General features: G+C 45.5%; 4 protein-coding genes across 4 annotated transcripts; 2 read left to right on the top strand and 2 right to left on the bottom strand.

Moving 5' to 3' along the window:
• Positions 1-834, top strand: F5J12DRAFT_895614 (uncharacterized protein; the record flags this gene model as incomplete). Its single annotated transcript, XM_051747847.1, has 3 exons — positions 1-150; positions 582-624; positions 674-834. 3 exons carry the CDS (start codon positions 1-3, stop codon positions 832-834), a joined length of 354 nt encoding a protein of 117 aa, XP_051597267.1.
• Positions 835-1,681: 847 nt separating this feature from the next.
• On the bottom strand, positions 1,682-2,140 carry F5J12DRAFT_689462 (uncharacterized protein; the record flags this gene model as incomplete). The annotated part of the gene is made up of 1 exon (XM_051740363.1): positions 1,682-2,140. A coding segment is annotated over one exon (459 nt), but the record flags the coding sequence as incomplete, so codon positions are not given.
• Positions 2,141-8,566: 6,426 nt separating this feature from the next.
• Positions 8,567-9,919, bottom strand: F5J12DRAFT_724876 (uncharacterized protein; the record flags this gene model as incomplete). Its single annotated transcript, XM_051741574.1, has 5 exons — positions 8,567-9,017; positions 9,069-9,214; positions 9,265-9,427; positions 9,478-9,653; positions 9,710-9,919. Coding segments are annotated over 5 exons (1,146 nt in total), but the record flags the coding sequence as incomplete, so codon positions are not given.
• A 4,864-nt stretch (positions 9,920-14,783) lies between these two features.
• F5J12DRAFT_784986 (uncharacterized protein) lies at positions 14,784-16,181 on the top strand (the record flags this gene model as incomplete). Its single annotated transcript, XM_051743149.1, has 6 exons — positions 14,784-14,988; positions 15,035-15,149; positions 15,232-15,398; positions 15,590-15,632; positions 15,729-15,933; positions 16,083-16,181. The coding sequence occupies 6 exons, from the start codon at positions 14,784-14,786 to the stop codon at positions 16,179-16,181; spliced, it is 834 nt and encodes a 277-aa protein (XP_051597264.1).
• Positions 16,182-18,295: the final 2,114 nt, after the last annotated feature.

Raw genomic sequence — 18,295 nt, 5'->3', positions numbered from 1 at the left:
ATGGCCACCATCGATGTAGCCTTCAATTCAAACACAGTAGATGATGCGACAGAGGTTTCCACAGAGAGTGGCATGCCCCCAGCACTAGCCAAAATTGTAGAAGATCTGAAGCAGAGCAACATGGCATTGTATGTGGCCACACTGAATATTGTGAGTCAAGGTGAATTTTTCATGGGGGGCCCATCTGGTGATGTAGCAGTCATTAAGGGGAGTGGGGATGACATTGTTGGGATGATACTCAGTGGTATCTTCAAAATCAACTGTCAGGGCTTGTTTATGGGACCTGAGGGCAGCTTTTTTCCATCAAATGCATTCAACAAGGAGTTTGTTGACATGAAGCTGTCATGCAATCTAATTGCCATTCAGTGCAATTCTGTACATGGTGCAAGCCAACATGACTTCCCAGCAATCATGGCTAACTTGTGAGCCTTAGAGAAGCTCATTCTGTCACAAAAGGGTGAGACCATACTCTCATGCATGCAGGAAGCCCATGGCCAGGTTTGAATTTGCTTGAATCACACACTTTTTGTGGTATGCCTGTTTGTCTTGCAGGAGACAACAACACTGAGACCAAATTCCAGACCAAAAACACAGACACCAACCCTGAAACAGCCATTGATGATGGTGGGTTGTGGTGACTGGTGGGCAAGGCTGATGCTGATGCTGTCAACAGAGATGAGGACAACAGACTGGCTAGTGCAGGAGCACCTGAAAGGGGCACTGGCACATGCAGCTGAGACACACAATATCTCTCCTCTTCCAGTCTTTGATCTCAATGGCAAGAGTATCAACCCATTGGATTCCACTTGCAAGCTCTCCAGTGCTGTCATTTGAGTGCGCTTTGCACTGATGCACTACTCAATTGGCAGGGACAAGAAGTCTGTCTTCATGGCTGTTGTTCATGACATGGTTGTCCTGTGAGAGCCAGTTGCTGCTCCTGTGAATCCACTGAAGCAAGGGTGTGGGATCAGTGAGAGTGGTGTCGGTAGTTCAGGCAACAGGCTGTTGAAAAATGCACACAGGGTGTGTTGATCACTGCAATCCATGCCATCACCCCCTAATGATGACTGCCTACAGATGTAAGTAGCATAAAGGAAGATGATGTGTAATGCTGAATATTGCAGTAAACAGAAAGGCATGATGTCATACAGTGTGTAACATTGAATTGAGGTGCACTTGATGCAGATCATTTAATATAATATCTGTCAACACAATGTACATCCATACAGCAATGGGCAACAATGCATGTAAAAGCCTGAGTACATCCACTACATCGCAGTCACCCTACATACAGTTCCATTGTCATTTGTGTCTCTTGAGTGAGAAAAATTCTCAGTCAGACTCCTCTTCAACCTCTACAAGGGCACTCCTTCTTTCAATAAGCCAACTACTGGGGCAAAGACAATGAAACAAGGTCAAAGATTTGTGAGCAGACTTACGACTCATCATCAATCATGAGCATGCACAGTCATTGGAACACAGCATCCATCCCACAGACCATGCCCTCCAATGTCCAGTGTAGGTCCAAGATGCCCAGATGGCCAAAAAATTCTGGCTGTGTCACAGTGACATGCAGAAACATCTCTGGATTAACCCACATACAGCCTCCATCTGTCACAGTGAAAGTCTTGTTGTGAAATGCATACCTGAACCTATGAGACTTGACATATGGTTCAAATGTGAAACCACATGACATGTATTTCTGCAGTGGGGCAATGGCCTTGCAGTGCAGTCCACCATTATAGAGGAGTGTGGGATTGACATGAGAGCATGCCTGCATTTTAAGAGCAGGATAAGCACAGAATATGTGATCTGTGGAGACAAAGTTCATGACAGCAGTGGTGTGAAACTGGAAAACAGGTACAATGCAGGCAGCATTCACTGAGACAATGACATCAATCTTGTAGCAACCCTTTGAGAAAGCACATACTGAATGGATGGAGGTCCCTGCATACACAGCCACATCAACAGAAGCCAGCTCATGCAGATGATATCCCTGACCAACCAAAAGACGGGCTATGAGGTTCTCTGACCAAAAGGGAACATAGATGTCTAGGTCAGTAGGAAGCCACAAGGTAGAATATGTATGGCTGGCCAGTAATAAAAGATGCAAGGCCATAGATCCTGAAACAACACCATCACAGGTGCACAAGATGTCATGCAGGACAATCAGGTCAGCAAAAAAACCCCTCCCCATGTTTTGGATGTGAGTCTTGAGATGTTGCTGCACCACCTCCACATGAGCTCAACAAGTGGATATAAGGTTGAACATGCCAAGAAGATCGCAGTGCCCAAGAACCTCATTGATGATATCCAGATATGAAGGTGTCATGCCCCACTGGGGGGCCATGAAGTTGATGGCAGTGGACATCGAATATGCTTGCCCCTCACATGCAATGCATGCTTTTGTATCCCAACCTAATAGGAGATCAGCATAGGAGCATAGAGGGGCTGAATGCATGCTCACTTTAGGGGTCAGAATGGCATGAAAAGTATGCCACTGATAATCATTATATTGCCCATCAATGGGGGGCTCGCATTGTGACAGCAGTCATATGCATGGCAGTCATGGCAGGCCAAATGTTGTTCCAGTGGAGGCCCAATGTGCACACCAGGTTTGTCATACTGCCATCAGAGGTGTACATACTGCACAGAGAGCCTTAGGGTGTATGGTTCGACAGCCAATCTCCATGCACAATGTAGTTGATTCAAAAGGCAAGGGTGAACATAATACACCAGTAAAATTCCATACTCCCAGTTATCCTTGGCCCCCCAAGCATCTTGATGCCATTGATGGTGTCAACCATGGCCAAAGTCACCATACCATCTTTGCACCTTACCCACAACTACAGAGTCTCTGATTCCATGACAGCCAGATATCACCAGTCCATGCTACATCAAACATGAGCCTATGTGTCCAAACCTGAAGAGGGATGCTTACATGTCCAACACCTTCAACAAATTTGCAATCTCATCCTCAGGACAAATACTGAGGGGACAGCTGTTATCCACCACACAGACATATATGTACATGGCATTGTCACAGTCCTCCACATGGCACAGCCAATCAAAGTAGATGATGTAAATGTCATCCTCTACACAGACATGTGTCGAGTCAATCATGGAATCAGGGGGAAAGAGGTTATGGATGTTGATGATTTCCACATGGCACTGGGTGCATGTGTGAACACTAGTGGCAAGAGGGCCAGAGCACAATCCAATGACAAATGCCCAGACATGAAATGGTGGGCTTGCATGGGAAATACTGTTCATGGTGGGAGGAATTTCGTGACAAGGTGGGCTGCGGAGAGGAATAAATACATACTGACTTGCAGAGGGGGGGCCCCTCTCATCACACATAAGGGGGGCTGACAATACGACCTGTAATAAGACATGGAAATGTGAAAGCCCTGAACAGGGTGTGGCTTTGCTCACCATCGACACATTGCCTCAAAGATCAAAGTTGGAAAGAGGCTCAGGCATCATTCATGCCACAAGATGCGGGGGTGTGCACATTGTGAGGTTGCCCATGGTGATACTTCAGATTGGCAGAGCTGTGGCACATAATGTACCTACATTGTACCATATGACAGGGCCAGTGGAGGCTGACAATTGGCCATGTCCCACAGGCCAGTGGAGGTCAAGCCCTACATTGAGTCATCCCCCTGCTGTATGGACCAGCCCAGCTTCTATTATCAAATAACACATGAGTAGGCCACAATCAAATTGTCCCTGTAGTACCTGGAGTAGCCTAGTGTGAGATGTCACCTATCCAGTGGCATGCTGCAGCATGTGTAGATCAGCACTGGAAGTTGGCACAAGGCCTTGGCATGCTTCAGGATAGCTCAGCAGTGCAGCACCTTGTATTTGGAAGCAGTAGCATCTGACAGATATGGCATTCCACATTATGGCACATTGCAGCATGCAGCATAATTCATGGGGAAGTTGTGGCAACATGTACCACAGCACCTGGTGGCACCTGCTCCAGGAGTCTCTGGAGGGTCATGGCAGCCAGCAGATATTGCTTGGCACATGCCGGCAATGTGGCAGCAGCTGGCAGCATGGACATGGCAAACAGTGGTAAACACCTGACTGCCTTAGGATCCACATCAAGGTTTGATGTGTGGCATGGATGGTTATGCATACAGCAGCACATGGTTAGATGCAGAAGAATAAACTGGCAGTTCTCAGCAGCTGATGGCATTGACCCAACATACCACAGCACACATCTGGATTGAGTAGGATTCATGTCAGCACATGGCATCCAGCATGGATAGTTCTGTATATGGCAGCACACAGCTAGGGTGCTATAGATATGGACATGAAGCATAGCATGAATTGTCAGTATACTGCATATCTTACCACCAGTATAAGATCATAACCTATACTTCATACAATCACAGAACAGTGGCTAGTAATATAGCATTGATTTCATAGATTTCATTCAAACTGGGATTGTGCTGATCAAATACTGGATGCCTGGTGTGAGTCAAAGTGTGGTTCAGTGGTGAAAACCAACCAAAACCAACACAAAAGACAAAAAGAGCGAGTAGTGGTGTGCCTATGCAGTACCTAGATGGTAGAACCTTTGATTTGGGTGGGTTTTTGCAAGCTACAACACTCAAGGATGAGTGCTGAGGGTTGGGGGTGCTCCTGACAAAGATGGAGCAGGAATGTGAGAGAATGAGAATGCGATAGGGTAGACTGCTGTCAGCCTACAGAAGGATTGATGGTGACTTAATTCAATGTCCTAAGCTGCACTGAACTCAAGGAGGGCTTTGAGTGAAGTATATTTGATGATAGACAAGGATAAGCAAAGTAGATGATAGTTAGACCCTTAATGAAGTCTCAACTATTGAAGCTGATGGAGGATTTACTGAGTGATGTTAAAAATTGCGAGCAAGAGGGGCTCTCTGATGTCTCTTTTTGTTGCTATCTAAGTACAGTGATTTATATACAGTGGAGGGGTGTTGCCTATGGAAAACAAGGTGCAAACACTTGGGAAGTGATTGGTAACTGATGAGTAAGGAATGTAAGCAATGGGTAAACATCTTGGAAAGCATTGGTGAGCATTGGTAAGGATAGGTATGCCAAAAAGTGAAGAATCAGTAAGCAAGGTCAAAAGATTGGTAAGTATTGGCAATAAGTGAGTCAAAGACAGTCAGAATGTCAAAGTATGAGTCAAGTAATGTCAGAAACTGGGAAAGCACACTGGAATCACATTATGGGGAGGCTGTGCATGTCACATCTCAAATAGATTGCTTCTAGGCCAAGGTGGGATGACAGAGAGGCAGTGCTGATCTGATGCCAATATAGTACATCCAAAAGTGGACAGGGTGAGTCAGATGTCAACAGGGGTCAAGCTTTGGGGGTCTGTGGGGTGACAGGAGCATAGGGGATTGCAACTTTCCCCCCCAAACCATCCTCTCAGTGAAGCAAATAAAAACTTCATGAACAAGGCTCTGTTGGAAGAGAGGATGAAGGGGGAGTGTCTTCTGCTGTATCTTGCAACAAGGAGGCAAGATGTGCATCATAACCATCATGGATGTGATCAGGGAGAGTGGAGAACAGTAGATTATACTGTAGCTGTTGCAATCTTGGAAGAATGATGGATGACACTGGTATGAAGACATTGCAGGGAGCAGGGAGGAAGGATCCATATGCTTCTTGGACCAGAGAGACTGAAATGACCACATAAGACCTTTCCAAGCAAATGACAGACCTGAGGCAACCAAAGAATGTCCTTCTAGAGGTCATACTGACAAAAAGAACATGCTGTCCAAGCCAGATGGGCTGAGAGGGCACAGATGAGGGTGGGATGTACCAGGATGCTTCAGGACAGAAGCTGATAGGAACCCCTGGTAGATATATGTAGCCATGGTCCCTAGCAAAGGGGACAAGTGAAATGATTGATGTGGAGGCAGCCATATCAGAAGAACCTAGCAAAATGAGCATCTATTGGAGGGAGTGCTGTAGAAATGTGTGGAGTGTGCAAATCCTTTCCAATCTTGGAAGGTAGGATTTCATGGCTGAGCACTACAAGCAAGTGTGGGAATGGTCTCAGTATCTGCAGAAATGGCAGAGATATGTCTAAAACTGGAATGCCATACATGGATGCTTAAGAATTTTAACTGGGCACTTAACTCACTCCCTTTCTTTTTCTTTGGCACTGATGACTCATTCTTGTGTGAGGGATGACTGCCAACATTTCTGGCTGTCCTTCTTCACATGAGGGCTATGGTCTTCATCTCCATTCATCAGCTGTATCCATGTCTACCTCACCAAACACCTTTGGTGTGTGACATCCACCAGCAAGATAAAATGCAATTGTCCCCAATTGTGGCCAATGCTGGGATCCCAGGGAAAACAGAAAAATCCAAATGAAATGAAGAAAAGAATGAGAGAGGACAAAAGTAAGAAACCAAAAGAAAAAGGAGAAATCATGAATAGTCATCTGAGTCATAGTCATTTTCATTATTGTGTTCTTGGTTTTCCTCATCTTCATCTTCATTGTCATTTTCATCATCGTCATTGCTGTTACCTTCTTCTTCTTCCCCAATATCTTTTTCCATAACCTCTGGTAAAGGAGTGTGTCAAGAATAATAGGGGATGAGTTCTTTAATGACATAGGAACCTCCCTTGGTGTGATGAACAACCTCATAGGGACCAAGGTAGCATGGCTTTGACTTATGATCCAGTTCCTTTTCTATCTGAGTGTTGTGAACCGATACCAAGTCTCCTGGCTCATAAGCAGACTTCACCAATCATAGTGCATACCTCTTCTCAAACTGACCCTTGGAGCACAAACAAGACCTCTGGAGAGTGGTGAAAGTGGCATTGATGTCCTCCTCTCTCCTCTCCAACTGATGAATGTGAAGTGCAAGGAGCTCCTGAGAAGTCATTCCAGACCAGAATCCATCAACAAGATATGTAGACTCAAAGAGATTGAAGGGAAAGACAGGATCAGGACCATGGAGCAAGAAGTCAAGGCTGAATCCATCAACAAGATATGTAGACTCAAAGAGATCGAAGGGAAAGACAGGATCAGGACCATGGAGCAAGAAGTCAAGGCTGAATCCAGTGGAGTGACAAGTAGTAACCTTGTCTGCAAAGAAAGCATGATGAACCTTGGAAGGCCAGAGCAAAAGGTCTCCCTTGCAGGCCTTGATTATAGCCTCTCTGATAACAAAGTGTCCATGCTCTACAACTCCATTTGCTTTTGAATTATACAGGGAGATGCAAATCTGTGGAATGGAATAGTGCTTCATGAGTTTCTCAAAGGCACCCTTGACCTTGCTGCTATTATCAGTGACAACCTGTGCAATAACACCATAACAACAGAAGACCTCTTCCCAGAAGAACTTAGCAAGACTGTCTGCATTAGCATGTCAAAGAGCATGACCTTCTGCAGCAAGGGAAAGATCATCTCAAGCTGCAACAAGATAGCAATATCCACAAGCTTTGGGCATGAGCATGACATCAACATAAACCTTCATGAAGATTCTAGGGGAAGTGGAGATGGTGATGGGAACCTCTGCCTTACAAGTGCTTCAAACCTGGCACTCATGGCAGGAACAGCCATGGTGGGCAACATCTTGATAGAGCTGAGGCCAATAAAAGCGCTGTCTGATGGTCTGGAAGATCTGGTGAATCCTGGCAATGACATGGTTATGCTCCAATCCACTCGTCTCAGTGGACTCCAACTCTTGCAGAAGTCAATGCACAAACTCTGAAGGAAAGGGGCTTGAAGGAGGTGGAAAGGTATGAACCAGGATGGGCTGGAAGGCAGGCAATGCTGAAGTGACATCAAACCCATCTGCAATTGACTCAGGGTACAGCAGGGTGGAATGAAATGACTGGGGGGGTGACTGTGAAGTTGATGGGGGTGGAGTGAAGATTATAGGGGAAACTCGATGAGGAGTACCAGCTGATACATCCATCATGCCTTCATCAACATTTTCCTGAGGTTGGGCAGGCTCTAGAGTCACCATATGTGTATCTGCAACAGTTCCAAGCTAACCTTCAGTGACACACATCTCCAGGGGTTGCTCTGAATCAGCTCCAAAGACAACAAAGGTCCCAGACTCTCTCTCTACAATGCTAACAAAGTTTCCAAGGGCCCAAGGACAACCTAGGAGGAGATCAAAGCCAGCATTGGTGTCTGGGGCAACAAAAAGATTGGTCCAAGTCCTGGCAGCACCACAGAAGAGGGGGACATCTTGTACCAGGCCTTTCAGTGTCAAAATACCTCCCTTTGCATCTCACATATGGTTTCTGGATCATGAGGGTTAGATGACCAGCACAGCTCAGCATCCTCAAATCTGTCCCCAAATAGTTTTTCAGCATTGTCAAAAATGCCATGTATATGGGACTGGATACAATCAGTGACATGCAATGGTGAGATTTTGAGCTTCTGTCACCCTTGACAGCCAGTTTTCCAATGCCACTGCCACTTCTTCCCCCCATGATTGGCTGATTGCCAGTGGGACATTACCATTCAAATCAGCAAATCTGCCTTCAACCACTAAATAAGATTCCTCAGCAACCTTGAGTTTCCACTTGAGTCTCATTGCTGTATCCTGTTAGCCATGCAACCATGTCTGATACAAGCACTAGACTCATGCATTCTGACCATTTTCAGGAAATTGCTATCATTCATTTGGAAATCAAGTACCTCCTGCTGATGGGGAGTAGCCATGCCTCTAGCAGATGGGGAAATGATATTCAGGGAGGACCACAAGGTTTCCATGATCTCCCCATCCACCCAGCCAGCACCCACAATGAAATTGGGAGCATATCGTGCAAAGCATTCTGTGCAGTGGCCATGAACATGCCACAACCCAACGCCAGGGCAGATCTGCATGCCATCTGGCATGGATATATAGGCATTGGCATGTAGCTGTTGTTCTAAACCTTTGCTATGCTGGCAGTTAATATCATAGAAATGTATCACTTGCTGGCCAGGGACTGTTCCATGCCTGATGGCATGCACAAGTGCATAGTCCATGTTAACCTGCCTGTGATGTTGATGTCAATATTGTCATACATTGTTACAAGGTTATTCATACTGTTTGCCCTTCTGGAAGTCAACCATTGCATGTGGCACAAAACAGCCATGCCACACACAGGCACATCCACCTATTCTTGTAGATGCGAGCTGCTGCCAGTTGGCATTTGCTTGATTAACTGCCTGATGATTGCTGCAATCTGAGATCTTGTAGTGTGGTCAGTCCATTGGGTAATACATTCCTACACATCACCCACCTCAACCACATTTTTAGTGCCACTCAAATATTCCTTGTATGGCTGTGATGTGACCATGTACCCCTTTCCATCCATCAACCAGGCTTTGCTGCCAGCATCCTTTGGATGCATATGCTCTTCCTTGAAATTCCCATCCATGACCAAGCTTCTTGCCAGTGTCCAACTGGATTACACATTGTATAAATGGCTAGTGGTGTTCATGTTATCACTCACTGGGAATAATCTGTTTCATCTTTAGGAATGTTGATGCCAGGCTGAGGACATGCTGGACAGAATAACACTAATTCCCCAGGGCCAGCATCTTCTGCACTCATGTGAGATCCCTGCCATTTCAGTAGTTTCAGGAGCTGCCACATCCTAGCAACTCTCAGCAGTTCCCTGTACCTATCCTGTCATCCAGCTAAGAGTTGTGTTGCAGTGATACAATTCAACAAATAGGATGCACTGGCACCAGATGAGGAAAGGCATTGAAGGTTATGCAGCAAAGTTTGCTGTAGAAATTCATTGCTGAGGTACCACATTCCACATTGTCCCAAATGAAGTCATCAAGTACTTGGAAGGTAAATGCAGTCCTTGTGGCCTTTGTGGTAGCAGGAAACATCCCAGCCTGCATCAGCTGTATGTGTGAATCCTCTGCCACAGGGCATCTACAATACCACACATTGCAGAATTTTCATTGAAGTCAGCATGTGTGCTTGGAGTTGTCAAGGCCATAGAGCACACCTTCTGCTTCCCTTTTCCCTTGCTTGCACTACCAGAGCCCTCCCCTGTCAAATGTGCAGCTCCTGTTGACAGGTTTCCTTTGGTGTCTTCTGGTGTGCAGTCTTGGCCCTCACCTCTTGCTGCTTGGCCCTGGGTGCACATGGATGGTGCCTTGGCTAACCTCTTGGCCTCCAACCATGCTCTCTCCTCTACCTGCTCCTGATAGTCCTCAAAAAGGTCATTGATGTTGAACCTACACTGCCCTTCTGGCTGCCAGGGATCTGCTATTGCTATCACTGCAGGGACCACCTCATTCTGCTGTATCATGGATTCCTCAGTCATATCACATAGGTTGGCATTGTGCACCTTTGAGATAGAGATCTTGTTCTTGTCAACATACTTCCACCATGAGTAGGTCCCAGCCTGGGGATTGGTCAGTGCATTGTGTTGCACAGGTCTCTAGCGCACTCACCCAGGTCTGGTCCCAGTTCTCTACCCACTCATATATTGCCTCTAAGCTCTCTTTGGGCTGTGGCACTGTGTCAATTAGCACCCTAATGTGCCTTAACACTGCCAACAGTGAGGTGATGGCCTGATCCCTCATGCTGCAAACTGGTTGCATGTCATGGATTGAGTAGGCTTGCATGGTGAAGGTTGGGTATGGATTGAGTAGTGGATGTGGGTGTAGCTGGGGCATGGACCTTTGATGAGCAGTGAGACACCTTCTGAGCACATTTAAATTCTGCAGGACCATCTCATACAATGCAGAATTTCCCTCTGCACGAGGCAGAATTCTGACCACATGCCATCATTGTTATGTAACATCTGCTGATATTCTGTACTTGTCTCTGTCATGTCTCAGTTCAGTCTCACCAAGGATGGTCAGCATTTGAAGTCCCTGGGAGGTGTAGGGAGCCATATACTCCCTGAGGCTGGAACAGGAATCTGTCACTACATTCTGCAGGCCTTTATGACAAACCTGTTTCAGAATTTTTCCTGCTCATGTCCTCATGTTTCCTCTTGACCCCTGTTGCCTTCAGAGTTTCTACCAACCTTCAGCATGTCACTCAGTCATCAAAATGCTGATCCAGAAATTCTGCATTTGTGCAGAGTCACCTGGAATTCAACAGCTGTTCCACCACTCAGCCATGTCCCCAGTCATCTGTGCCACTTACCTCTAAAAAACTCCAGTTTCCCCTGTCACCTTAAATTCTGCAAGCTGGACTTCATGCCAGTATGCTATGCTCTGCCCTCCTGTGCCACTCAGCTCCACCTCCCACTGGTATGCATACTCTCATTCTGTTGGAAGATACCCCTTACCATTGTCCTGTTCTTACTCTTGTCTACTACCCACCAGACTATTTCACATGCATCTGTATTTTGCTGATGTCTGATGTCTATTCCTTTATTTTCCAGTCTTTTAGTTTTTCTGCCCCACCTTACTCTGACTTGTACCTACTTCCCTTGTACTATGTAATTCTGCCATGGTGTCAGAAATATACCATCCATCTTTTGGAGTCACTATCTGAGTCATTCATGTGTCTAAGTGTTCAAAGTGTCTGCTGTGTACTCTGCATCTACTGTGTCTTCTGCATTTCTGTGTCTCACCTCCATGTCTCACAAGTCTCAGAAATTCTTCATGCCAAGGTCATCACTCAGAATTTCATAAACAAGTCTACTTGTACCCAATTCACCTACATCTCTGCAGAATTAAATTCTGTGCCCCACATCTGACTCCTTGATCAACTCTACCATCATATTCTACATCTCCTTCCTACTCAGCACCCCTTGGGTCAAGCCTAGGGATTACCCTGCAGCTTCCCCCTTAATTGCATGCTACCCAGAGGTAGTGTCCCACACTGGAAGGGGTTGAATGAGGTTTTCCTTGCCATATGTCTTGACTGTACAACCAAAGGTCAGTGTGCAGGCCTGCCTGTTGAAAAAAAACAATCACAAGTCAATTTTGAGACCATATACCTACCAACTGTCTCCATGTCTGTTGCCTTGATTGTGAAAACCATGAAGACCTACTACATGATATGGGCAACAGATGTCAGCCAACAGTTTCATAAGCAGGTTGAGGAGGTTTGGGTGCATGAGCACCAGCTCACAGAAACAGGCAACAGATGTAGGCCAACTGTTTCAACAAGCTGAGAAATCATGAACACTTACTTCATGATATGGGCAACAGATGTCAGCCAATGGTATCACAAGTAAGGCTCAGCAAAATGGGCAACAGATGTTGGCCAGCAGTTTCATGAGCAGGTTGAGGAGGTCTGGGTGCATGAGCACCAGCTCACAAAAATGGGCAACAGATGTAGGCCAACTGATTCAACGAGCTGAGAAATTGTGAACACTTACTCTGTGATATGGGCAACAGATGTTGGCCAGCAGTTTCAACAATCCTGCAGAGTTAGTATTAGAAGCTCCTGAGATTTGAACATGTGTGATGTACTGTGGTCAGTTATGTTGTGTGGACCTGTTTTCACATCAACAACACAATTTTCTTGTTGCAAGTTAGCACATCATGCATCAACATTTTGTTGAGGAACTATCCATGGCCAGAACAAGGCAGAATGCGAAGAAAACCACATCTAGTATCATGCCATGAGTGCAAATCATTTGCACTGCTAATTCCACCCCCATCCAATGTGCATCCATGCAGTCCACCTCAAAGGCTTTAACACTGAGTTCATTGACATCCATTCCATCCTCTCAGAGACAGTCCCCTCTGGCTGAGGAGTGGTGTAACTGGGTATGTACTATAGGTCCATCCTCCTATCACCACTAACATGATAAGTAGTATTGCTACCTTTGCCACTATGGAGCTAAATACTTATTCAAGTGCTATTCCTGCCCTTGCATCATGTGTGACCCCTGCTTAGGATTAGTGCAGTGGCTCACAGACAAGGCCTGTGCTGAGGACATAGACTTCCAGTGTCCCAGTCGCCACTAACTTGAAGAGGTTGGTGTGAAGCACAAAGAACTACATCTGTACTTTGTGAGTTATTCATCATTCACAATCTGAATAGAGCTGACATGAGTCCAAGCCATTCATGCGCACAGTACTTGGGAAGAGAATTCCCATGTTGGATAAGCCAGTCATCATCTCAGGGATTTGTGTGTGGCCCCATGGTTTCCTTTGAACAATCATTTGCAGCATTGAAGCAATCTATCAATGTCACACACCAAAGGTGTTTGGTGAGGTGGACATGGATACAGCTGATGAATGGAGATGAAGACCATAGCCCTCATGTGAAGAAGGACAGCCAGAAATGTTGGCAGTCATCCCTCACACAAGAATGAGTCATCAGTGCCAAAGAAAAAGAAAGGGAGTGAGTTAAGTGCCCAGTTAAAATTCTTAAGCATCCATGTATGGCATTCCAGTTTTAGACATATCTCTGCCATTTCTGCAGATACTGAGACCATTCCCACACTTGCTTGTAGTGCTCAGCCATGAAATCCTACCTTCCAAGATTGGAAAGGATTTGCACACTCCACACATTTCTACAGCACTCCCTCCAATAGATGCTCATTTTGCTAGGTTCTTCTGATATGGCTGCCTCCACATCAATCATTTCACTTGTCCCCTTTGCTAGGGACCATGGCTACATATATCTACCAGGGGTTCCTATCAGCTTCTGTCCTGAAGCATCCTGGTACATCCCACCCTCATCTGTGCCCTCTCAGCCCATCTGGCTTGGACAGCATGTTCTTTTTGTCAGTATGACCTCTAGAAGGACATTCTTTGGTTGCCTCAGGTCTGTCATTTGCTTGGAAAGGTCTTATGTGGTCATTTCAGTCTCTCTGGTCCAAGAAGCATATGGATCCTTCCTCCCTGCTCCCTGCAATGTCTTCATACCAGTGTCATCCATCATTCTTCCAAGATTGCAACAGCTACAGTATAATCTACTGTTCTCCACTCTCCCTGATCACATCCATGATGGTTATGATGCACATCTTGCCTCCTTGTTGCAAGATACAGCAGAAGACACTCCCCCTTCATCCTCTCTTCCAACAGAGCCTTGTTCATGAAGTTTTTATTTGCTTCACTGAGAGGATGGTTTGGGGGGGAAAGTTGCAATCCCCTATGCTCCTGTCACCCCACAGACCCCCAAAGCTTGACCCCTGTTGACATCTGACTCACCCTGTCCACTTTTGGATGTACTATATTGGCATCAGATCAGCACTGCCTCTCTGTCATCCCACCTTGGCCTAGAAGCAATCTATTTGAGATGTGACATGCACAGCCTCCCCATAATGTGATTCCAGTGTGCTTTCCCAGTTTCTGACATTACTTGACTCATACTTTGACATTCTGACTGTCTTTGACTCACCTATTGCCAATACTTACCAATCTTTTGACTTTGCCTACTGATTCTTCACTTTTTGGCTTGCTAATCCTTACCAATCCTTACCATCAAGTAAGATGCACCCCTGTCACAACATACAGATGGGCCCATCAGTAATATCATTTATAGTGTCACAACATATGGAAGGGCCCTTCAGCAGTATCATTTATGCAGTCACAACATAAGGATGGGCCCTTCAGCAGTATTATTTATATGGTCATAATGTATGGACAGGCCCTTCAGTAATATCTTGTATATTGCCATAAAACAAGGACAGGTCTGTCTAGTAAGATCCACCCCTGTCGCTACATAAGATGGGCCCAACACCAATAGCACATATAGCATCACAACATATTGATCAGATCACAGCAAAATATTGAGGCAAGCATCTTGACATGCTGTAATTTTCCAACAAGCTGCAAGTGGCTCACCCACTATACAACTCTGACCTCATCCACCCCAAGCATGAATACTATGCAAGACACATCTAAAACCCCCCATGGATGGCAAATGGAACTAACAGACTGCATTGCATCATACATGAAAGCCAGATTTCAAGAGGAGGTATTCAGTGGACCTCATGCCCTTCCAGATATATCAATTCTGTTTCTGGTGTTATGTGAAGCAGATCACATATTGTCAGTAATCTCACAGGCCTCTTGTTGCCCAAGTAAGTCCATCATAATGGTGTGATGGATGTTTTCATCTTTCCACAGTCAACAGCAGGAAAAATTGGGGTGGAAAAACCTGCAATGCAGAAGCTGCTGAGAGATACACACAAGTGACTGAGCCATCCATTCTGGTGACTGACTCGAGCACCATCCACATTTGGTATTTTCCAGACACTCTCAGCCCAAAAAGAAGGGTAAGGGAATGCAGAATCTCATATTTGACTGACTTAATGCAATGGCAGGCCAACATATGGAACTGCCTTCATCTTCCTGAGGGAACCACTGTGGGAGAGCATAAAGGCTTCCCCACAGGCATGGCAGATGGACAAGTCATATTTCCATGATGATGCTGAGTTGAAAGGCACCATCAACCTGTCACCTGCATGGTTTCAACAGGGTCATGGGGTGGGTGATCATTTCTTTCCTTGTGAATAAAGCACTCATCTGTCTTGAAGCCCCAAAATGGCTTCCTGGAAGCCTCATGGCTGCTCAAATCCAGGACAGAATACACTTCTACAAGGGAATGGGTTGACCAAATGTCCAACACCAATGCCCTGTTATCTGTGATCCTGCATGTCATCCATCTGTGAATGTATGCAGATGGCTGGGAAGCATTGATCTGCCTTGGTGAACTGGCAGAACAGTGGGTGGATTCAGATATCAGCTCCATACTGCTGATATGGAGCTCCACATATAGCAGCATGTCTGTGATGTTGAATTGGGCAACTTGTTACCACAGGGATATCAATGGACAGGATCCATGGTATGACATGCTGGTAACTGTGGGTGACTACCTGCCCTTGGACTTTGTCATTCCAACATTGAATCTGCAGCTGCACTACAACCCAGGGACAATCATTGCATTTTCAGGTTCAGCATTGGAGCATGGGATGGGAGCTGTAGATGGTGACAGAGCATGCCTGGTGTACTACATGCATCCAAATGTACATCAGTTGGTGCACATTCCCATGTGTCAATCACTGTAGATGGACAACCTACTACCCAGACCAGTTGCAACTGGAGAACTGTTGATTTGAAGCTGCAAAATTTAATGTAAGATTTAGTAGGCGATGTGAATCTTGTATTTTATTAGGATATGCTGGCTCTCAAACTTTGGATGGGTGGTGTTGCCAAGATTTTGCAAATGGGCAGGTGCTTCAACATCATAGATTGGGTGGGTACTCAGAGCTAACAGGTGTGCATCATAAACTGCAAAAAAAAAAAAAATTTACTCAGGCCATCATGCAGATGGGCAGATTGTCAGACATTGTGTGGATGGGTGGGGGTTCAGACATCATGTGAATGGGCAGTATCTCATAAATGATCAACATTCACAGAAATGTATATTCAACCAACTCCACAGTCAAAAACATGTAAACTATTGAAGTGGCATGCCCAACAACCCATGCAATGCCCACCACCTAGCATAGAAATGGTCAATTTATCAACCCTGACCATTGACAACATTGGCATATTTCTGAATATTTTCAATGCAGTAGTTTACCTGCTCCTCAATATGGCCATCAAGACAGTCTGCAACTGGTGCCTCAGGCAATGGCCATAAGCCCTGGGCCATCATCAACTATTTGCAATGATGAGAATAAGCAGCATACCTTAAAAAAATCCCAGGCTGCAGAAAACAATCCCTTAGCTTGCAATCTTTGGGAATCCTCTGCATATTCCTCAGAATGATATAGCCACCAAGGGAATGCAAAGCTGGAATGGGGATCAGCTGTGTGTGGGGTCCAATGCACAATGATGGTGCTGATATTGTCAATTATGCAACATGTGCTAAGGGAATTAGCTGCATGTGATTGCAGGAAGCTAACCTCATCATCTTGGTGTCTGAGGTATGCATGGTAGCACACTGGGAGGGGAGGAGTATAACTGGCATGCAACACTGTCACCAGAATCAAGCTATTAAGCTGATTCTGAAGGAATTATGTATCAGTCCCACATTGTGAAAAATTGATGTAAAACCTACCAAGACCATTGCTAGGTTTGCAAACCAATGCATGGGCCATCCCACAATATTGGCAGTCTGCTTCAGATGTACAGAGGCCACCTCAATCTGGCACACCAAGTAGAGGATACCCATCTCTACCACAGAATGGTGAGATGGGTGTGATTGGCTGGCAATGAATGGCTCAGGACAATTTTCAAAGGTGGAATGTGGATAACAAATGACTTCCATCAAATCGAGCATATTGATGAGTCAAAGGCCCTGAGAGGCTGCACCATACTTGTCCCTTGCAGCTGTGCCCAATTCTCTTGCAATGGCATTCACAGCCCACACAAGGTGCCTATCGAGGGGTGGGATTGAACAGCATGTCACTGGAAGTGGTGTTTCTGCAATAGCGAGATACTGCAGCATGTAAGGCACACAGGACTAAAATTATCAATGTCAAAGGTATATCAGATGAAACTCATGCCCATACCTTGATCACAATGTGGAACAGGTGCCAATCCCCATTGTTCCATTTGAAGAGATTGCTGTGCAGATGGAAGTTCACCTACAGAATCAATGGATATCACCAACCACATGAATAGAACCAAATAAATGCTCACCATTGCATATTTCCTTGAAAAGATCCCTCATCTCTGATCGTTTGGGCATGCCAAAAGTCAAATGGTTTGCACCATTGTCCTCATCTGCTGCCAAATCAAAAGATTCAACAGGTACATTTGAAATGAGTGGGGGAGGCATTGGTTCCCTCATATCCTGCAATTGAGCAAGCAGGTTAGTCAGAGAATCAGGTCGAGGAGATCAGTCCCTCAGATTTCATGATTTGTGGGTGATGGGCAGAGGAGATGGTTCCCACACATTCTGCAAGTCTGCCAGAAAATCGACCTGCATAGTAACATCTTGTGCAGGTGTTGAAGACCTGTCCATCCTGTTTAATTTCTCATGTGTAACTGGCAGTGCTGATGGTTCCCATGCATTCAGCAATTGCTTGAGTAGATCCACATTCATACCATCCACTGGGGGAGCAGTTGGTTCCCATTCATTCAGGAACCAATTCATCAAGTTTCATGTGGATCTATTACTAGAAAATTAGTTTGTTCATGTTAGCTTGAAGGGCAATCATGCCAACTCACTGGCCACTATTCTGCCCTCTGCCAGAGCAGTTGGCTCCCTTTCCTGCAGGAACTGATCCAGCAAGCTTTTTCATGCATCTATAGCAAAAGAATGTTTGTTGTTTAGCTTGGAGAGAAATCATGTTCACTCACCAGCCACAATATCCATATTTGACCCTGCCATATCTGCCCTTCCACTTGAGACAATTGGTGGAGGGGTTGGCTCTC

The sequence above is a fragment of the Pisolithus orientalis genome, assembly GCF_024613125.1.
Source record: "Pisolithus orientalis strain OTSU chromosome Unknown F5J12scaffold_31, whole genome shotgun sequence".
NCBI lineage: Eukaryota > Fungi > Basidiomycota > Agaricomycetes > Boletales > Pisolithaceae > Pisolithus > Pisolithus orientalis.
Note: the sequence above shows the minus strand (reverse complement) of the source record. Positions and strands in the feature narration are given on the sequence as shown.